The 19,990-nt window shown below is 46.9% G+C and overlaps 1 protein-coding gene across 1 annotated transcript; it reads right to left on the bottom strand.

Annotated features, from left to right (window-relative positions):
* Positions 1 to 10,609: 10,609 nt before the first annotated feature.
* Positions 10,610 to 19,707, bottom strand: LOC104383226 (uncharacterized). The gene is given in 7 exon segments (XM_086631065.1): positions 10,610 to 10,770; positions 12,041 to 12,160; positions 12,771 to 12,905; positions 16,279 to 16,527; positions 18,516 to 18,551; positions 18,554 to 18,793; positions 19,647 to 19,707. Coding segments are annotated over 7 exon segments (1,002 nt in total).
* Between the last annotated feature and the right edge of the window lie 283 nt (positions 19,708 to 19,990).

Below are 19,990 nucleotides of genomic sequence, written 5' to 3'. Positions count from 1 at the left end.
TTTGAGATAAATGGTTCCCTTGTGATGTCCATAATGTCACATCATCAGCGCCAGGTGTTCCTTCTCTCAGACCCATTTTCTTCTTTTCTATCTGTGAACCTGTATCAACAGCCAAAGCTCACAAAAGCCGCCCAGTTTAACTCTGGTCTGAAGGAATGTAACATCCTTAGAGCAGTCTGACAATCTGTGGTTCATGACGACTGAGGCTAGAGCAGATGTCAGCATCCCATCGGACAGTTTTACTTGCAGACGGTGCATTTCAGTCTTGCTTGTCCAACACTGATTTCCATCATCTATAACGATCCTAGATTTAGGATCTAACTTCCAGCATCTTATTCTAGTAATTTCAGCGCCCTTACTACTACGCAAAATACGTTGCAGTCCAAGCAGAAGTTTGTTGGCATGATGCAGCCAATCTGCTTTACACAAGAAGCCAGAACAGAACAACCTCTTCCAGTCTTAGCAGTGATAAATATGTGAAGACTTGTATTAACCACAATATGCCCCTTCATCACCAGAGAGGGGATAGACTAGTTACACAAGGAAGATATTAGAAGAACAGCTGCTCTTAGAAGTATATCCATGAGGGACAACTTGTTACTACCATCTAAGTAATGTCTCAGTCAAGATCTGACACTCACCAGAAATCACAAGCTTAACAAATGCATTAATTACTCATGTCTTGTACAACGTTTTATTCTATCACACTATTATAACTCTAGAGAGGAGTGAGGGACAGTCCAAAATGGGTAGCTGGGAGGATGAGAAGTATCCAGGAGACCAAGTACAAACAACTGCATAATACTTTCAGTATTAAAGGCATTTCAGTACTAAAGGCATTTATACCCAGGAGGGGCCCTGAAAGGCACTTATACAAGCCCCACACACAAAAGCATACAAGCCCTTTTGCTGCTCAGCGTGAATCCCAACTTTGCAGCTCAGTTTCCTTGCTTCTTTCTCTGGTCCCATGAGTTTCCTGTGCCCCGTGAACCTCGTTTTGGCCCTCTCTGATGTCTGTCTGTTCCTACATACAGCCATTTCAGCTCATCAACCCATCCGGTCCTGCCAGCTGGCAAGCTGTGAGGACAGAAATCGGGCAGAAAAAGGAGCGGAGACCCTTGCTGTGGCACATTTTGGCAAGTCAGTGTGGCAGGACATCCTGCTCCCCCCGGCAGCCCTGAGCAAGCACAGGTGGCACCCTCGGACCAGACCCCGATCTGTCCAGACCAGGCAGCACCCTCCTCGCCTGGGTGACCTGGCCCCACATTGGGGCTGAAAAGCAACAGCAGACCCAGGTGGGTGGCTCCTCCAGGTGTGGGGGCCACAGGGCAGCAGGACAGGCTCACCCCCGTCCTGACCACGCTCTCGGCTCTGCTGCCAACACACCACGCTTGCGGAGGAAACGCTGGGCAGCTGCAGCAGAAAGTGACGTGAGCATTAGCAAAGAGACGGTCTTTTCCATAGCAGGGGAAAGTACATGCACAAAGCTCTCCATGTTTCTAAATGTTCATAGCCCACGGCTCCGCTCGGCAGCCAGGAAAGGTGATGGCTAAGGTGCTGTGTCATTGCATTTCTGAGAATTTCCGTTTTTTAACATCTCAATAAGGCAAGTAGGAGGTGTTCTGCATAATGCATCTGAGCACTGGGGGATCGGAGCAAGCTGTGGCTTTTCACAGTATTTCTACCAAGGCAACACATGAGGCCCAACTCCCACTGTCACGCTTACGAGAGTCAGAAGGAAATCAGCATCTCATAAGTTTGCAAGGTTAATGAAAGAGGTGCCATCCACTGTAACAGTTTTGGTAAACCTCCTTCCCCACATCCTGAGCAATCAGACATCCTGTGGCAGCCAGGCCACGGTGCTCGCTGCAGCCTGGACAGATGTCCATACGCAGCATCCCATGGGGTCTCCCAGCTCTTGGCCACACCAACACGCAGATGTGAGGTTCTGCTGTGAATCAGCAATGCTTAAACCTGTTCTGCAGAAGAGGTCTATGTGATCACCCCAATATTATAGATGGGGAAATGCACCCAGAGAAGGATTAAATTACTTGCTAAGGTCAGCCAGCCACTCCAAAGAAGGACAACAAATGGAACCAGATGCTCCCATGACTCAAACTACCTATCTACAAAGCACCATTTAAAAGCCACAAGCAAGGTCTCAGCGGTCAGGTTTGGGATGGTGTCACCATTCTTTTCAGCCACCCCTTTTTGTTTCCATCACAGAAGAACGAGCTTTTTTTGTTGACTACGTTTCTCTCATGTTTCCTACATACACCACTTCCAGCAACTCAGTAAAAAATTGCTGAATCTTAGTGGCCACTTTGCAGAGCTGCAAGTTTACAACGGAAAGTTACTGGGCATGCCTTGTGCCCACACAGGTAAGATGCACTGGGTTGGAACTACAGCTGCAGTGGCTATTTGTGCTATCTTGGAAGTTCCTTTAAGCTCTGTGGCATCAGTAATTCTGTATAAACACAGGCATCTACTTTCCTATCTCACTGAGCTGTTTAAGCATTGGAGTTTTTTAAGATAGATGGTATCAAATTCATGGCAGTGTTGGTTCCTACTGATCTTCCATCCAGCAAAGAAGGCTCTCTCCATCTACAGCTGATTCTCCAGAGAAAGCTACAAACAGGCATTTGTATTTGCCAAATAACAAAGCTTTAAACTCTCAACAAAAGGTAAGGAAACAAAAATCCTTATCAGAAACTAAATCACCAGAAGAAAAAGAACCTCAAACCCTCAGCAGCTGAGCAGGTACATCTGCAAACAGAAGCTAAAGTTGCATAGTTTTCAGTGTGACCTCCCATGGCAGCAAGAGAAATCCTGACCCACCTTGTTCACTGGAAGGAAAGGGAACATGCAAGTCCTTGCTGGTATTTGGGGTACCTAAAAAGCTGGCTGGGGTCTTGCCTTCCCACCATCCTTCTCCCATCTCATTTGGCAAAACCCATACCAGAAAGTGAGGTCAGAAGAAAAATCCTGGAAGGGCTGGCTAATACTAAAGAATGAGGGGCAGGGCAGGGGGCAGCGGAGAAAAAGAAGAAAAGGTATTTCCCTCTTGCTGCTATGGAAGATTTGTGTTTACTCCCCTTCTCGGGCTCATCAAAATTAGCGCAGCACATTCCCGTCAAATGGCTTCTGAGAAAGGCAGAGAGGAGTGAGGAATCCCTGGTGCCCCAGGTCAAGTGTTGCCAGAGGGGCTCAGGGGAGCTGTGATCTGCCGCCAGGAGAGAAGCGCATCCGTCTGGGGAACACAATCTGTGCCGAATGTCAGGGAGGGTAGGCGTGAGGAGGAAGCAGCAGCAACTACTGCTTCCTGGAGGACAACATTTTATATTGCCTAAAGAGTTTGTAGGATGATGGAGGACACACCTTGCTTGACACCCCTGCAGCCTCCCCACCCATTTGAGGGAATAAATAGCATCTATGGCTGCCATTACTCACCATCACTTCTGTACCCTCAGTCGTCAAGCCCATGCCTTTCCTTCCTCTTGGATCCTCTGCAGCGGTCACTCTGCTCTCTGCATCCTTCTCCTCCTCTCTCGGTCCTGCCATGTTTCATCCTGTGATGAGAGACACACCAGCAGCAGCAGAGGCTGTCCCACCCAGCAGGTAGCTCCTGCTCCAGGCTCTGTGTGCCACCTCAGAAAAGCCTCCACCGACCCCAGCTTCTGTAGTTGGCTGCAAGTGAACTGAGACTGACTGCCTGGCAGTTGACTACCCATCCACACACGTCACTGAATCCCATCCCTGCTGTCCTGAATCCCCTAACTACAGGTTTGTCTGTTGTATCAGAGGAGAAACCTCCGAGGCCTATTGCTCTGTGATGGAACGCCTTCACGGGAGTGCAACATAAACTCTTAGTGCTCTTTTCTTCGAGTCATGCATTCAAAGTCACTATTGCGATTCTTTTCACGTAGACAAAAACATCACCACATCATCTTTTTCTTTCATTTTTTGTTTGTTTGAAGATATCTTATTACATGACTTTTCAGTATCAAAAAAAAAACCTTTTAAAACTGCTTCACTCCTTAGTTTTGGGAAAATATGTTTTGCCCTCAAAAAGGAACTTGTAGAAACCAAAGCTGACAGAGCAATGCCGGCAAGAGGATAGCAACTAAACTGTATTTCTTGATTCCATTTGCATGTGATAGAGGAGCAGATAATAATTCTCTTTAATGTATTGTATTTGCAATTCCAAAAGATTCCCTGAAAATTGCCTCCAAGTAATTCTTGGTCTGTAATACATCTAGTTTCTATAGCGTTAGACAATACTAAAACTATCAGTAGTTGTCATCAGTTTAGGTGAGTTTTAAAAATTCTGCATGGAATTCAGGTTCCAAGTTTTGCTTTTCCTCCTCATTTCCAACACTAACTATAAAATACACACCTTACACTATAGCCTCATCCAATATTTTATCATAGATACTGGCTAAATGTGCCATAGAATATGCTAACCAGAAAAATAAGCCAATTAAAAATAAGCTGACATTAGCCATCTGTATTTGCTACCTCTACAGATGGGAACCTTTCCTTATCGTTAGTGTTTGGCACAGTGGCACAACAAGCAGATTACAGATGGCTCTCCATGGGCCAGGACCAGCCCCTGCTCCAAAACACCCATAAACCAAGCGGGCATAGGCCAAGTATTCCCATCTCCGAGGAGGCAGAGACTCACCCCATCCTCACAACACGAAGAGCAAAGGGAAAACTCACGAATCCTTCCACTCTTTGCCTGCAGACCCACAGCCAGCTCTGGCTGGGATATCGAGCATCTCTCGTCAGCAGGTCCAAACCCAGCAGGTCCAAACCCAGCTCTCCAAACAAAGGGGAGGCACGGTGCTGGCTGACGGCCCCTTCTCTGAGTAAAGCTTGAAGGCAATGGGAGGTGCGCAATGAAGATGGCTGCAACGATAGCTCCTGGGTCAGGAACCAAGCTGCCAAGCACACATCTGTAGGTGCATCGAGAGGTGAGGGGATAGTTAAGTACCTAAACTTGCAAGTGTAAGGAACGATTTGATGAAGTCAGGCCCCTCATGGTTGATGGGAGAGTGCTGCTCCCCAGGGACGAGGAGCTGTTTGGGGCTGAAATCCCACCTCCTGTCTGAGGTGGGAAGTATCTCCATGGAGATGTCAACAATGCCATGAGCACACATAGGCAGAACTGCTCTGGGCTCTTCACGTGCTACTTGAATGTAACTGCTATTCAGCTCTGGAGGGGTTCAGCCATATTTGACCACTTTAGTGGGGGTGTCTCCTCCCACTCTCATCTTCCTTATGGTTCAATATCCTTTGCCCTCCAAGCAGTCTGCTTTGGCACAGGCAGAGAACAGTTTCTTTAGTCCCTAGTGGACAGTCCTGTGATTCAGTCCACATTGCTTGCTGGTGACCAAGAGGGCTGGAGGTAGGAGTGTCTCAGTCCCAGAGCTGGCCAAGAGCTCTGCTTCAGCCTATCAGCCAGCCTGGAGCCACATGAGTGGTGCTTGAGGGAGGCCAGCCAGAAAGATGCCGCTCTTCCCAGTGGTACTGCACAGCCCAGAGATGTCTCTTAATTGATCTTACCCAAGTTAAATTAATCTTGATATAATCAACACAACATCTGCCACAATTCGCTTGCTGGAAAAGTACAAATATTTAGAAGGCTTTCATCTAAGAGCCTTCTAGGTTCTCAGTAAAGACTGCCCTGCCGTCTCCAGCCACATCCCCTGCCCAAGAGATGAGTCATGTAATCTTGCAGAAAGGAAACGCGGCACTCGTGAGCAAAACCAATGCAGGATGCAGCCACTGGTTATCAAAAGTCACAGGGTCCCCACTAGGTGATGATGCTGTTTCCCAGCTTGTTTTACACCAGAGAACAAGACGGGAGCATTGCAAGCGCTCAGGAGGGACCTCACCACCGCTAGCCTTGTACAGGCAGGGTTTGACTACATCCAGGCTCAGTAGCAGCCTGTCCAAAGGCACAAGCAATACCCAAACACTAATCCAAACCTCTGCAACAACATATCACCAAATTCTGCTTCCATCTCAGACAGAATCGGGTGATGCTGCTCTTCTTGCCCACTTCTACTACCAGTTCTGTGTGTTTACCTACGGAAGTCTGTGGGCTGTCTTGCTCCTCCTCACCTGGTGGGAGCAATACATACACTTCTGGATCTTATAGCACCACCAGAATTTGTTGGCTAATGTTAAGGAAATGGTTTTGAAGCTATCTGTCAGTGACACTGCATCCTACAGCTGAGTTACACATCAACTCTTCTTGTTCCCTATTTTGAAATGAATTGCAGTAATTCATAAGAAGTGACAGGAACTTACGAGGCACATGCCTAAAATCTAGAGGGTTTTTCCAACTATACTGAGATTTTCATCAGAAGTTAACACAGCCACTGCTCACACACCTCTACAGTATTTACAATGAACATTTCATTTGCTATTTGTAAACTGGTCTGTTACCAGTTTGGTCCCTCCTCTCTCAAATTCACCAACTTCTACTTGGTTGTTTTTGTAGAGCTGATGGTGGAAGGGAGGGCTGGTCCTCCAGCTCCCCACAAACTGCTGGATCTTGCCCTGGTCCCCCTGCCCCCGTGCTGGGCTCTGAGGGAGAACCCCAAGGGCAATGTATGCAGCCACTGGATCATCAGGCATGGCAGCCTGGAGTAGAGATTAGAAAGTAGAACACAAACCGCTTCATTACTGGGATAGGGAGGTTTACTGACCTGAGAATTTTGAGGGGACGAGTTCATCCTGAATGCTAAAAAAAATCTAAAGGGATCATGCCCCTTTCTCTGCTCACTGTTATACAATACGTTTCTTTTCTGCTTTTGCTTTCACCAGTATCCTAAGTCAAATACAATCATTCTCTGTTCTCCTTTTATATTCATAAATTGCATGAATTACATGATGAAAAGACTTCATGTTACACTTTATGTCATTTGTTGCTTAGTGTTTGCCACAAGCAGAGGGGAATTTTCCTCTTCCCACCATGAAACATTGACATGGATACAAATCTAAACATCCATTCTGTACAGTACTACAAACGACTGGTGGTTTGTCTCAGCTGGGAAGAAACCACATGCCAAAACATCTGCATCTCCCACAAAGCAGAGCTCCCCTTGTCCCATCAGCACTCAATGAGCAGAGGGATGGACCCTGCCCTTCTCCCAGCCTTCACCAGCCAGGACCAGTAGCCCAGAGGGGATGGCGAGACTGGCAGCTCTCCATGCGGTTCCTTTCCCCTTGAAAGCACCAGCTCCTTCCAGGAGGCCAGAAACACCTCGGTACCAAGGGCTGCCTCACCAATCTGAAGAGGTTAGGGTTGGCTTGGCAGAGCCTCACCAAGGCCACCAGAAGCCCCAAAGAGGCAGCACAGACATCTCTGTTTCTGGTCAAATTCCTGATAGCACCATGTATATCCATACCTGCTACTCTGCCAGAAAGCCCCAGGCCCAAAAGTGTCCTCACTATTGCCTGCATGATGCAGTGGCATAGTCAGGCTGGAAAACAACTGCAAATTCAGGTGGGTGGCTCCTTGGGCTGCTGGGTTCACAGGCTGCAGGACAGGATCACCCGTGTCCAGTCACACCACTGTTCCAGGGCTAACCCTGTAATGGTAAAGTCAAGGGATTTTATATGAACACAAACCATCAGGACATTGGTTTTACCCACCGTCCGGGCCCACTTGTCTAAGAGTGAGCACGAGAGTCGCCTCCTCCTTGCAAAAGGAGCTATGCAGTCAAGTGTCCTCTCTCACAGCTAGGGTGGCTTAGGTATGACAAAAAAATACAGATGGGTAAAACCAGGTAAAACTAGACCATCATCCTGCGCCCCTTCCCTGCACCTCACAGCTTGGGCAAGGCACCAGAGCAGGGTTTGGTGAGCTGCTGGTGCACATGGATGGGCAAGCACATTACCGTACACACTCCGGTGGGGATACTGTCCTACAGTCTCTCCTGGACTGACTTACAAATGAATGTCCTTGTGATCTCTGTTCCCTAGACAGCAGTAACTTGTTATCACCTTTCCTTTATTTGGCTGGGTGAAAATCTGGAAAGCAGCCTGTACTTTCAGTGAAAACTATAAAGAAGCAAGTATTAAATAACAGACCCTAAACATTTCCAAAACAAGTTAGAAAACAGATCTTTTTATTAGGAACAAAATCATCGCGTGGAAAAGAAAAAAAAAAACACACACCAATAAAAGAACAATAGCTGGGCATGAACACACACAGTTAAAAGAAGAGCACAGGCTGCATGACTTCTCTCCTGACCTCACAGTAACAGAAACCTTTGCCCCATTGCTGAACAGCATCTTCAGCAGGGAAGGACAGAAAACCAGTCATATCCTATCTATTTCATAAAGATGTCTTGAGTCTCAAATTCCCATTTCAATGGGAAAAATCCTTCCCAGCCTGGGATTACACCGATGGTGGTGCTAACAGCTGCCAGGGCACCCTGAGCCCTCCCAGGGCTGACAGCAGCAAGGCACCACTAGGATAAGCTGGAGCTGGGATGCAGCAGTCCAGCAGGACAAGGCTGGCCCAGCTCTGGCACCCTCAGCACCCGAAACGTTGACATCTTCTCCAGTGCAGCTCAGAGCACTGTTCAGCCTTCGAAGCATGTACTGGAGTCGACTGTCCCCTGCCTGCCCCAGACGGAAAGTGCAGAAGAGAAGCAAAGCTGACTACGTCCCTCCCATTTTGGCGATGCTGGCCCCTGTCCACCCAGCATCGATCGTCGATGCCACTGTGCTGCCTACACGCAGCTGCCACCCCAAGTGTTTGACATCACGTTTTTGTCATTCAACTCACAGCCTCTGAGGAATGTTTGTACTGAAAGGAGATAGCACAGCACCATGAGGAGAAGAATTATCATCTCCCTCTTACCGTGGAAAACCTGATTCCTACGGCAGCCTTAAAAAGCAGAGACAGACTGAATCACCACCAACACAGCACACAAGATCCAAAAATCTTCTAAACAGAATCACAGGACAAGGAAAACCACAAGAACAATCACCTATGGCTGGGCGTCACTGATGCAGAGCTTTGCCATGTACACAGACACAAAGGACTTCCCGGCAAGCATGCAGCCGTCCCGCCAGCTCCCCCGCCTGGGAGAGAAGCCTTCAGCTCGGTTTTGATTTCGCTGGGGTACTTGCAGACCTCGTTGGGTGGCGTTTACAAGGCACACCTTAAATCCTTTTCCAAGGGATTCATGGCACATCATCAGCACAATATAAAAAAGGGACAAAATGACAAGGGAAGAGAGGAACGCAATACACACCTCCTCATCCTGTTCGGTCCCTGATCTGTACCATCTCTGCTTTTACTCTACCATGCCTTCCTAGCCCATTGGGCTAGCTTAACACCAACATGCCTCTCTTCTGTCTACCAAAATGCACTTATGCAGTAAACACCTTGCTCTGGCAGTGCGTCCTGCAGCACTCCCTATGGCCTGACAGCCTGGCAGCTTTGCCAGGGACTCAGCTACCTGCTGCCTGGGACCGAGTCCTTGCCCTCTCCTCACCTCATCCTTCTTTCCTGCAGGTCTACCCCAGCTGCTCCTCTCGCAAACCTCCCCTGAGCAGAACAGGATGTGCGTAGCAGCAAGACTTGCCTAAGAGATTCTATAAATTGCTGCTGTCTGTGCAAATAGCACAGCGCTGAAAAAGCCTACATGCACAGGCAGATGGCCAGCTTAATTAGCTTGCAGCAGCTAAAACATTACACTACAGGCACTAACGCTTGCACTGACGAACGATCTCAGCTTTATAATCAACGTTTCTGCCAAAATTACACACCCAAGCCCCAGGCACCCTTCTTGCTGCAAGCAAGCAAGCTAGTGACAGAGCTGTTTTAACTCACTGGCAACCCTGTGGCGAAAGGTAGCCGGCAGCCCCCTGCCATTACAGGGCATCGAAAGGCGAGCAAGCCAGCGTCACCTCCCGGGGTCTGCACACCGCAGTCGCTACCACCGCTCCTGGCCGCACACAGCAAGCGGTGAGGGCCAAATCACAAAGGGTCTGGAGCTCAAAGGAGTGATTCAGATAAGCAGCCAGCACAGCAAATACCTAGCTGAAACCTCCATCGAGCTTTTTTTGCGGGGCCTGTGAACAATGCCTCGAAATCTCCTGAAAAGAGGCTTTCTCAGGAAATTTCTGGCAGGTCCTTGTTTCTGTCTGGGTCTGGCAGGTCACCTCAATCTGCCTGTCATGCCTGCCCCTTGCAGGAATTGCTGTCTGGCAAAGACACGGCAAGGCGTGGGGAGGGCAGGGAGCAGGAGGAACTGCCCGTCTTGTTTCAGGCTGTCCTCTAGGGCTCCACAGTTTAGCTGCAGGTCTATTCACAGGCAAAGCATCAAAGAGCTTCCTGGTTTTGTTTGTTAGGGAACCTGTCAGCCCATGGCAGCATGGCCTTGAAGCCACACATGTGCTTTTTTCTTATATTTTGTTTTTCTTGTTTTTTTCTTTAAATGAAATTAGCAGGGTTGACATCTCACGTCTTTCCTCTGCTAAAATTTTCTGGACCAATTCTTACACACAATGAGACTATGGGATGCAAAGGATGAGTGTCGTAGGCTTCAAGACACAGTGGAAGGGCAAGCATGCCAGATCAGTCATCAGTTGGGTCTGGAAAACAGTCTGAGGCATCTTCCTGGCTTTCCACATCAACTGCGACCTCTGGGTCTGGCATTTCCTCAGGCTCTATCTCCACTGGTAAGTTTTCTTCCATCAGAGGCTGGGGCTCAATGCCTTGACCAGCCCGGGCAGCCTCTGGAAAAGAAAGGAGAAATGGTTTATAAGTGCCTGCACTATGCTCACCCTCACGGAAATCCTCCCCCCAGTCCTTGATGCTGCAGGCTGTCTAACCCCCTCAGTCCCCTCTCCCCAGGTGTCTGCAAGAAAAATTTCAATTTTCTATCTAATCACTCATTATTGAGCTGTCCATTGTGGCTTTAGACGCTTTGGTGCTGAGACTCTCTAGGTTCAACTGCCCAAAATATACCAAAATACCAAAGCCAAATCTATTCAGTTACATCTGAGTAATTAAAGCTGGCTGACAGCACACATTTAATACGTTCTCACCTAAACACTTTCCATACGCATCTCTGCTTTTTACTTATTTGTAGAAAACTTCAATACGGGATACTTTGTTAGTCAAACTGACAATGTGTAAATTTTTTATTAAAAAAAAATCTACACTTTAAGTATATTAATATTAAACAATGACCTGAATTACTTACATCTCTTTTTTTTTTTCTTTCTTGCACTATATTCATTAGTAGCATTTCATATTTTGAAAGCAAGGCAAAGCAGCAGCCAAGGTTAGACATAAAGCATAGCTGAGCTGCTGTGAGGCTGTGCATGGTACAGCAAAGGAGACCAGAAGTGGAGACAGAAGTGCTGAGACCAGGCTATGACCTATGTAATGTTGCTCCAGTACATGATGTCTCTGCTAGACCTACTTCAGCTGAGGATGGTGCATTACTAGTGAAGGCGTTGCCAGCGTTCGTATTGTGAAACAAAAGTGAGGGAAACGTAATACGAAAAGTGGAGTATTAATATCAAGCGCTCACAGAACAGGAGATTTCTGAAAGGATTTTATCACTGCGCTCTCTCAACCATACTGTGCTAAAGCTTGGGGGGTTTATCCCAATTTCTTTGAAGGGTTTAAAATGTGATCGTATTCCTGCTTTAGCACACATTGAGATGTGTATTTTAGCACAGCAGATCTGGAACAGCCAGCCTGCAGTCTGCCAGCAGCACCCTCTGCGGGATGCTTATGAGATGGCTGCTGCTACATCTCATGGCTGGGTGAAGGGAAGAACTACTCCTGTGCAGAAGCTGAGCACGAGTAAGGTACTGATAAATGACCTGCTGTAACTTCTGTTGTCTGGACAAGATGCAGCACCTTCCCTGCACCAGTGAGTTCCTGGCCCCTCTCTATAGCCAGCTTCTCCTCCATCAGCCACACACATCTGTTTTGTCCTTTACCCTCCTACACAAGCTATCTGTCCAACTTAAAACAAGTCACTGAACTCACCAGGCTTTGGAGGGCAGTCGATTTGGGCAGCTTGAGCCTCGACATGGTCTCCATTGGGGGGGCTCTTCACGCCTTCGCTGGAGACCACGGACATGGTTAGTCCGTCATCCTTCTCCTCCTCTGTAAAACCAAAACGGGAGACTTGAAGGAAGGAGGTCCCCTACATCCCAGCAGCCTCAGCACGTTCATTGTGAGGCCAGACCACCACCATGTGCTTGCATCTCCTCCAAATGTGGCAGTGGCTCCGTTCCCAGAGCAGACAGATGCCAAGTACAGAGGGCCACTGCCAACTTGTCAGAGACCAGCTTGGCCATGCTGGCAGGATCACAGCTTGAGGTGGCCTCACCAGGCACAGGCAGATTGCACTCAGGAACTGGTGCTGACACAGGACTGCCATCAGAAGCCTTCAGGTCCTTTCAGGATCAGACCTGAATGAGGCTCAATTTTCTTGCCCATAGAAAAGGTGTCGCTGTGTTTCATTCTGGCCAGAAACACATGCTGGCAAGTGTGAGGTGAAAAAAGGAAGAGTAAGGTTTAATTCAAGACCCTTCTGGTCTTAACAGTTGCCTATCAGCAAGTAGCTTTCTGCTCCACCAGGTCAAGGGAGGGCTGGCTGGAAGACAAGTAGCCACCCAGCTGAGACCAGTTTATGCTGAGGCTATTTGAACCGCAGCCTGCACAAAGTCCTCTGTGGCACTCATCCCAGGCAGCAACAGCATTCTCCACTCACCTGAAGGCACTGGGATGAACTTGTGTTTCCTCTTCATGCAGCAACATATGACCGAGGACACAACCACCACCAGGATAACCGCACCTCCTGCACACCCTGCCAGGATGTAAATGAACCATGGGTACTGCAGCAGGTCTCCTGCAAGAAGGACACAGCATTGTTAGTTACCAGGGTGGACAAGCTTCTTTTTCCAAATGGGAGAAACCCTGCAGCGAGATTAGAGCATGTGGATGTTATTTTTGCTTTGGTTTGGTTTGGATCAGGGGAGGTGATACTATGAACTGTGGCACATCATGATTTATGTTACATCGTTTAATTACAGTATGCAATTTCTCGTTAGGAGAAGCAGCTTGTGTGACTATGCTGTGTGCATGTTTCTGCCTATGCTGACCAGTAACATTTAAGATAATTCATAAGTTTTAATCAAATTTAACAGGGAAGGTGGTGGTTTGAAAGTACATTTCCACAAGTTTTGTGAAAATAGGCAGCTGAGAAGAGGAGGAAGACCTAAGCTAGCATCTCCTGCTGTAAGAAAAGCTGCAGAGTCTACACTCAGAGCTCGTACTAGGCCCCAGAGAATACAAACAGGACACCTAACAACTATGCCAGCCTCAAAGTAAGTCTCATCAGAGCCTGCGCTTCCTCAGGCATCACATACTCCAGCCACTGGGGTCGGAGCTGTAGGAAACTGGCTTCACTGCTGCTCAGGGAAGGATTTCTCTTTATTCCCCTTCCCAAACAAGATGATGCAAAACTCCTAGCAGGAGGCAACAGCTACAGATGGCTGAGCAGAAGGCCACACACAAGTCAGTGGCAATTATTACCCAGTTCAGAGTCCCTTGCTCAGGGTTGCTTTGACAGGTCACACTTGCAGGCATGCTGCTGCTGAGCAGGGAAGCTGGTAGAGGGCATCACAGACTTGCAGAAAAGAGAGACTCGTCCAGACTCGCTCCTTCATTAAGACAATTTGCTCCAACCTAGGGCAGCCAGTAGGGAAATTCTTCTTCCCGATATGAAAAAAAAAAACTATACAGGTCAACTATCACTATAATACAAATTCCTTAGAACTCCTTAGGTAAATCTATGGCGTCCCTTTTTGAATCATTGGCTGCTTTTTGTCTGTGCACATGCCTGTGAAGCACTATGCTGCACTGGGAAAACCAACAGGCTCATTTGGAGCTTGTTTTCAAGACCCAGAATGCACCAATTGCTGCATATCCTCAGAGGCTGGGAAGTGTTTCAAACGTTCCAGGACATACTACATGCTGTCACAGTCCACATACTCACCAGAACAGTAAGAACAACTGTAGACAGGCATGTCTGTGTGTGAAACCACACATACTCAAAGTATTTTTGGAGTACTCACTCCAGTCTCTTTAGGAACAGTTACCACATTCAAAAAAATCTATACTTAAAAATGAGTAATCATTTCCTTAATAATTTCCTTTTTGATGAAAGCTTAGAGAATATTGTCAAAGGCATAAATATATGTTGGAAGTATTTTTTCCTGAATATTTTTTCCTAAAAACTTGCCATTTGTTAAAAAGGTCTTTTTTAAATAAAGTATTGTGTAAAAAATCCATAATAAGTAATATAACACGCATCAATAAAATCCTTTTTTATATGTTGACTAGTTAACTTCTGAATCCTCTGGTTTAGATCCTGTGTGATCAGAGCCCTTTGGTACTTGGGAAGTTTACAGTATTTTTGCCAAATTGTTTAATGGTAACGATTACTCAAAATTAATTTCATTAGCCAACAGGTTGCCCAAATAGGTGCTTTTACATAGATCATATACCTACAGTGGAAAAATAATATCCAGCCTTTTGCCTGGAGCAAATCACAACTCACAAAAATAATGAATTAGTCTTTAATTAATTTAATTGAACTCATTTCTCTCTTCAGTTCATTTTACTAGTATTCATAACTGCTTTAGTTCACTATTTACGAATGTCGTTGCTTTGGTGACTAAAAAGTAGAATCTCTGCTACTTTCTTGCTCTCAGACCCTTCCAAATACATGTTCATGCACATGTCCATCCCAACAGAGCTACCACCAAATTCCCCTGAGGGCTTTTCAAGAGGAAATGGGGAACTGATGTCACAACCAGGGGACTGGGCACCCACCCAGAATAAGCAATGGTAGCTGTTAGCACTCACATGATTTATCACGGGGCTTGATTCAGAGCTCATGGCTGTTTGCATCCTCATTCCCCAGTACTTCAGTTAACTTGGGTCTGACTACACTGAACAACCTTGGATCAATTTAACTGGACAAAATTAAGATCACTGCTCCACAATCACACATGCCAAACTTGTACAGACTGGCCTGTGGCACCAATGCAAACAGCCCACAGTATTTCTGTTGAATGCCAACACACACAATACAGGGTTTATGTCACTAATTTTGCTTTCACATCAACTGTATGCCAACCATAGAAGAAAAGACAGTATCTGCTGTAGAGTTGGAGCGTGTCAGACAATTTCTAAAATGCTAGGTGCTATTGCACAGTACAATTTCTCTAGTAGCAAAGGTGATTAAACTAATTACAGCTAAATAGGCAAAAAACTTACGGTTAAATTATGCCACCCTGACGTAGTTTTGATGACCATCTTCACTGCCAGAGAGGAAAAAAACTTTCACTGCTGAAGATGCAAGTGAAATCACACCCAAGGTTATCTAATCAATTTATTTTATTTTTTTTTAAATAAATGTGAGATTACAATACAAACCAGTGCTTTGCATCATGAGGTTCTGGCAGTTTCGATCAGTTCTAGAATCTGGATTTATAGTCTTATTAAGCTATTAAACTCATTCAAGCACAGTACTCAGCATTTATGGAAAGCTTGCAAATGGATAAAGTCATAGACTTCCTACAGAACTAAATACTCAAGAGCAGGGACACAGAGGGAATAAAAACCCCTACATTTTGTAAGCAAATGACTTTATCACCTCTGATGAAGTGGGGCTGATGGAGAGACATTGGTATAGTCTGCTAAATCTTTGTGCAGTTGGTCTAGATAAGGCGAAAAGAGACAAGGCAGAACATCTCAGCTGAGTCCAGCAGCAACAGGGCAGAACTATACAGAGGTGTTTTTTCAGGGATGCTGCAGAAACTGGAAGGCCATCCAGGTAGTGGATGAATGTCAGAGTAGGAAGCAGCTCGCGTTTCTAAACCGGCATAGAGGATTGGTACACAGGAGGGTGAGAGGTCTCTACCACTGGGAAGTAGGAGAACAGACGGATAGAGATCCAGCCTTGCCACAGAGTTGAGTAAAAGGTCCTCCTGAACAAACTTTCGTCCCTTCTGTGGTCGTAGGTTGTGTCAGTCCGAGACACAGGAGGGAGAAGGAAGTCAAAGGGACACTTTCTAAAGGGAGGATGTGGTAAGTCTGGAAGGCAGCTGCCAGAGGACAGAAGAGTATGGTATTATGCAGACAGCAACAACTCCTTAGATTTCCACTGCAAGAGACCAAAAGGGAGATTTTCTGGAGATGCCACTACTCACCATAGCTGCAAGACAGCACAATGGGCCTGGTCCTCGTGACACTGTTCCCGTGGTAAACCTCACATACAAATTCCCCGGGCACCGTTTTGTCCAGGCGAACTTTCTTCCCGCCTTCCTTAACACAAGCCTCGGGGGCGCTCAGCGCGGTGCCGTTCAGCAGCCACCGAAAGCTGGTGCTCTCGTTGCTGGTCGCGTCGCAGAACAACTCTCCGGTCCCATTAGGGAAGCATTGGATACCAATGGCTGGCTCTGGTCACACAGCACGGGGCAACAGGAACAGGGAGGAAAGAGAGAGGTGAGGAGTGGACTTAGCAGTGAACGTGAGCTGGGCAGGAGCTTCCCTTACCAGCAGTCTTACTACCACCGCATTTACTGGTAGCCAGGGAGCACAGAAGTAACTAACCAGACTCTTCAGTGCCTGCGCCCAGCCTTGAAATGCTTAGCCATGCCCACCCAACCCTGCTAGTGACTCTTGGTCCCTATTCTCCCCTATTCTGTGCTCCCTGCCACAAAAACCTGGCGTCTCTTCATTTTCCTTATTGAAATTGAAAAAGCGCAGAATAAAAGCCCCTGGTCTGAGAGGACGGTGCAAGCACTCAGAGCATCTGCCAGCCAGAGGCCTCCTCTATAATCAGCAGATAACTGTAGCTCCAGAGGAGACTCAGCCCTCTCCTCCACCAGAGGTTTGCACTTTTGCTGTCACTTTGCCTCTTCTTCCATTTTAGAAAGGAACTAGTACAAATGAAGCCCAACACAGGTACCAACATCAAACACCTGCAGTTAGATAGGATGACGTGGACTAGGACTATTTAGAAAGAAGTAATGAATCATCTATCTTACTACTTTTTCCTGAATTTCCCTTTTTCAGTCTACTATGAGGAGCAAACCTATTTCCTACGTTTGCCACTTCGCAAATACAGACTAGACAGAGAAGTGGCATGGTTTTATGACAGTAAGTCAGACTGAGAACATCTACGCAAATATCTACATCCACGTAAATATGCTCAGAAATCGTTTTCTTCAACTAGGACATCACCTTCAGCACAAATCCACTGTCTCCAGGAATATCTTTGCTGTGAAATTGTTTCCCTGATTTAGGTGTGGCAACAGAACACAAGGAGGAGATAAAAGTTCCCAAAGCAAATCCACTGAAATGGAGGCTAAACCCAGGACACTTCTGCAGTCTTCGCCTACTTCCAGTCTAAGCCTCTGATCTTCACACCAAAAGTCACATCTTTGACCTACTCTCCGCGGCAGTTCTGCCTGTTTGCACCCGAAAGGTGTAAGGATTCATTTGTCTTCACTGAGACCACTTTGCTCAGACATTTTCATTACAATTTCCTACGCTTCAATTTCTCTTAGAAGCTTGTGTAAGTGAAAGCCCTGCTAAAGGAACGCTGGACCAGAGCACTAGTCACTGGCTGTCTGGAGCACTATTCAGCAGGGGGGCAAACCCATTTAAGCCTTCTCTGTACTAACCCAAGCAACGAGCTGGATCCTGTACAGAACCGACTTTGTTTCTGTCTTCTCAACCCGCAGACAGATGAGCAGGCACACGAAGGGGAGCAGCAATTCTGAGGCCACAGGGAGGACAGCAGTGAGACTGCCATGGCAAGGTACCCATGGTGGTCTCTGAAAAGACCCAGTAGATGCTGACCTCCAAGTTGCTCAGTTGCAACTAAGAATCAGAAAGTCACACCCAGATTCCTTTAGTACCTTTCCACAGCTGCATGAAGCCGGGTAAAAACCTAGAATGTCTCAGTCCAGACTTGCACAGTTTCCAGAGCCAAGTCAGGTAGGGTTAACTCCTTAAGGAAGCGTGTTGACAGGCAGCAAAATGCTGTCGGTCAGCGAGCGCCTTTGTAAGAGCCATCAGGAAGAGCACTCTCGAAATGGACTGAAATCTCCAGCTTCATGTCTACATACTGTAGGCTCAACCTTACAAACATTTCATGTTTTCTTCTACATCAAGGAAAAACAGCACATAGCCCAACTGACTGGCTACTTCATGGAAGGCTCAACAGACAGGAGAGACTGACAACGCGGGTGCAAAAAACATCCCATAGTTTACACTCACCATTACAGCCCCCTGAGGCGCCAGAGGCTTACAAAGCTGTTCCCAGGAGCAGCTATAGCTCCTGCAAGCTCAAGAGGTCTCTTAGGAAGAATTCCAAGGCACCAACTTCCAGCCAGGCTCACAAGTTCAAAAGCTATTTGTTGCTAAGAAGGCCACTTACCAAATACTTGCAGTGTAAATAAACTGGTGGTGTTGTGAAAACAAACTCATATTTTCCTTCATCCTCTTTCTCCACACTCCTCAGCACTAGCGAGCCATTCTGCAAGTTCAGGCATCTGCCGGCAGAAGTGCCGCACTCGGCCAACAAAGTATCATTTAAGACAGCTGTCAAGCATCTCGCATTCCTCTTGCTCATTCTGGAGAAGTTCTCCAGACTTTGAATTCCCACAGAAAAGACTGCTGAGCCGCCGCTGAGCACACCGGTCCAGGTAGCAGAGCCTGAAACGAGAGGCATAGAGCGTGGGCAGCAAGCTCACCGTGTCCATCCATCCTCTCTCAGCTGCCTCCCAGAAAGGCAAGTGTCCAGGTGAGACGTAAGAGGGACAGATCTACCCCTAGTGACAGGCTGGGATCACCAGTAATCAAAAAATCGGAGGAATAGGAAGCCGTCTATAAAGGCCAACTTTCCCCTCGATAACATGGGAGTGGTGTGCATACCATGCGCATAGGGCGATGAAAAGCTGAGCAGCTGATCTTTTTTCTCCCCAAGTTGGACATGATCATCTACCACCCTCCCTCAGAGCTGAGAGACTGTGCAAAGAAAGATCCTCCGGGCATCAGTGCCATGGATCTGGTACAGAGGGTTGCAAAAACAACTGCTGCCTGCACAGCAGCTTTTACCCAAAGAGCGAGGTCGCAGTTTTAACTCAAACAAGTCTCACGGTATCCTTGCACGTTATTAAGTTGCTGTACGCAAATCAGAGATGGATAAACGGCAGGGCGACAGCAGTGTGAGGACTAACCCAAGGTCACACTGAGCATTAGGAGCGGGACCACATTGCTCTCCAGCTCCTCCAGCCAGCGTTCTGCTTACAAGGACCTTACGTTCTCCGCTGAAATGCTTTTACAGACGCAGTACACTGAGAAAGTACTATATTGTTAGTTACAATTCGTTTACTAAAAAAGTAATCCGTCTTACTTTGGTCTGACTGCTCCTTTCATGCATTAGCAGTTACGCTATTTGATGTCTCCCCAAATTTGGTAGAGCCCTTAAAAGATCTTGGAGCAAAATTAAGGAGCCTGCTCATCTAGGCAAATCTGTGCCAACTTCATAAAGAAAAATCCCACTTACCATGAGTAACAGTTAGTATCACCAGCAAGCACTGTAGAGTAACAGGAGAGCTGAAATCCATTTTAAAGAGCTCCTTGCATCATATGCTGAGAAGACGATCTGGCTACAGAGCTCAGTGAATATAGCGTTCAGGAAATGATGTCAGAAGCAAGAGTGAAAAAAAAAAAAAAGAAAAGAAACTCCATAGTGGACAGATTGAATAATGTTTCAAAATAGACCTGCAAGGTTTTGGGTGACTGAACTCAGGCTGAACCAACGTGAGCCACACTGTGCTCTGCAAAGTCCCACACCTTGGAGATAGCTGCAAGCACGAGAAGAGGGCTGAGACACGAGGAAAGACAAAA

This window comes from Tauraco erythrolophus, chromosome 1 (assembly GCF_009769465.1).
Source record: "Tauraco erythrolophus isolate bTauEry1 chromosome 1, bTauEry1.pri, whole genome shotgun sequence".
NCBI classification, from domain to species: domain Eukaryota; kingdom Metazoa; phylum Chordata; class Aves; order Musophagiformes; family Musophagidae; genus Tauraco; species Tauraco erythrolophus.
This window is presented reverse-complemented; position numbering and strand designations above follow the sequence as displayed.